The sequence below is a fragment of the Phaethon lepturus genome, unplaced genomic scaffold (genome assembly GCF_000687285.1).
Source record: "Phaethon lepturus isolate BGI_N335 unplaced genomic scaffold, ASM68728v1 scaffold22335, whole genome shotgun sequence".
Classification (NCBI taxonomy): Eukaryota; Metazoa; Chordata; class Aves; order Phaethontiformes; family Phaethontidae; genus Phaethon; species Phaethon lepturus.
Genome location: NW_010538707.1, coordinates 12967 through 15418, shown reverse-complemented (window position 1 = coordinate 15418; position 2452 = coordinate 12967). Strand labels below are relative to the sequence as shown.

The window sequence follows — 2452 nt, the reverse complement described above, 5'->3', positions numbered from 1 at the left end:
GGCGCTTGGCGGCACCGGGGGGGGGTCCCTCACCGGTCAGCACGCTTGCCATGAGCCGCAGCCCTCTGGCCATGATGCGCAGGCACCAGGGCACATCCTGATTTCTCCTGCCTGTCCCTTGACCGGGCACCCAGCCTGGGCACAGGGCAGAAGGAGGAGAGGAAAGCACATGCAGGCCTCGCTGCAGGCAGCTGCAGGTCTGTGCCATGCTCCTTTGATGTCTGGCATGGGGGATCCAGACAGGGAAAAGAGAGTGTGGCTGGCATTGCCCGCGGATATGGAAAGGTGATGCTGGCCAGAGACACAGTGCCTGACCCCCTAGCTCGTTGCAGGGCCAGCCAGTGCCTGTGCAGTGGATCAGACATCACGACGAAGAGCAGACTATGGAGCATCGTTTGTGAGAGAAGAGGCGGCCTGCCTGCCTGTGCCACGTGTGCCCTTGTCTGCACTACTGAGCACCCACATCTGTGTGCCGGGGCAATGGCCTGGCTAACCGCCTCTCTCTCTCCCTGCCCAGGCTCCCCTCTTGGTGACAGCCACCACCAGGCACCTCAGCGTAGAGATGAACCCCACCGTCGGCATTGCTGTCATTCTGACAGGTACAATCAGCAGATGCGCATCCTCTCCCCGCTGTCCAGCAAACTCAGCCCAGAGCAGCCGGGCAAGGGCCAGGAGGCTGCATGGGCATCCCCAGTGCTCACCATTCCCTATCCAACCCCTGCTTACCTCTCCCAGTCCTCCAGGCTGCCCACTGCCAGATGATCAAAGACCTGAGTGCTTGCTTGCTGGGCCAGAGCCTCCGGGTGGACTGCCGTTATGAGAACAAAACCAGCAACCCCCTGACCTATGAGTTCAGCATCACCAAGGACAACAGGAAGCATGTCATCCACAGCACCATCAGTGTCTCTGAGAACATCTACCGGAGCCGAGCCAACGTCACCATGCACAAGAACCTGGTGTGCCTCTACCTGCAGAGCTTCACCACCAGCGATGAGGGTGTCTACATGTGTGAGCTGAAGGCCACCAACGACTACACTGGCAACCAGATAAAGAACATCACTGTCATCAAAGGTGAGATGGGCTGCTCCTTGGTTTGGCAGGGCCAGCAGAGAAAACTACAACCCCTTATGGCATCCCCAAACCCTCCCCGAGCCCCATAAATGTTTCCCAACCCTTACATGCCCTTCTTACTGCAAGCAGAGCAGTCAGCCCCACAGATGGCCTCACTCTGCCCCATTTCAGACTGCTTACCCCTGCCTCTCTTGGGCCCTGCCTCAGGCACATTGCCCGGATTTCCCACCATAGGTGATGCTTCATAGTCAATCCCGGCAGAGGGGACAAGTCTGCTAGTGAAGGACTGAAGAGGTATGTGGTCTGGAGCGGGAGCACAGTGGGGATTCTCCACAGTTACATCCTGCAGGAGCAGTCCTGCGGTTGCAGAGCCCTTCGTCTTACCTGGTGCCCATCCCCTTGTCAGCTCAGTCAGGCACAGGCAGGGTTATGCTTCCCAGGGTCTCTGTGTCCCCAAAAGCTTTGCTGCTATGTGGGCAGGGGTGGGAGGGGAAACGGGCAAGGGACCAGGGTGGGACTTGCTGCATATCTCTGGCAGAGAAAAGGCAAGAAGCTGAGTCCCAGCACCCCGTGTAACATACAGCCTGATCCCTGTTCCCAAGGGATTTAATTGCGGCTCTTCTCTCCCTCCCCGTTCCCTGTCCTCACAGACAAACTGGAGAAATGCGCCGGCTTCAGCCTCTTGATCCAGAACACTTCGTGGCTTCTGCTACTTCTCCTTTCCCTGCCTCTCCTGCAAGCCGTGGACTTCGTGTCCCTGTGAAAGGAAAAGCAGACACAGCACGCACACATGCACGCACACACCAAGTACCCCAGCAAACTCGCCTCCCCCACCAGAACGCAGCCCTTGGAAAGAGAAGCTGAACCATTTGGAACAAGTGAAACCTCTCTCTGTGTTATCTCTCTATATATGTATATCTAACGCTAACCACCATCCTGTGCCAAGACCCACCATCACACGCACACACGCCCTGCTCTGAAGCATGGTGGCTCTGCTAGCAGTGTTCCTTCTCCCATCGCACCTCCCTGCTCAGCAGGCTGGCTGGTTTGCTCATGCTGGGAGCACTGGAGCCTCAGCGCTGCACAGCCTGCTTCTCCCGTCTCTTTTAATTTTGGGGGTTTGCCTGTTCTCAGCTGGGGAAGGACAGCTGGATTGGCAGGTAAGAAAGAGAGATGATGCAAGAACATGCAGAGGGGTCCCCATACTGGATGTTGTGCCTCCAGCCCCTGGAGGACATTGGGGCTGCTGGCGTCCCTGACCTGCCCTGCCCACTAGCCGGCTGACTTACTGATTTCTCAGCCTGCTCCTCTCACCCTGAGTCACCCCGAGCTCCTGCAATTGGGAGGGGGTACGAGGCGAGTCCTGTCTCAGAGCAAGCAA

At 57.8% G+C, this 2452-nt stretch overlaps 1 protein-coding gene across 1 annotated transcript; it reads left to right on the top strand.

Moving 5' to 3' along the window:
• The first annotated feature begins 513 nt into the window (after positions 1 to 513).
• On the top strand, positions 514 to 1980 carry THY1 (Thy-1 cell surface antigen). The gene is made up of 3 exons (XM_010286924.1): positions 514 to 599; positions 736 to 1071; positions 1722 to 1980. Exons 1-3 carry the CDS (start codon positions 563 to 565, stop codon positions 1832 to 1834), a joined length of 486 nt encoding a protein of 161 aa, XP_010285226.1. The 5' UTR covers positions 514 to 562; the 3' UTR covers positions 1835 to 1980.
• Positions 1981 to 2452: the final 472 nt, after the last annotated feature.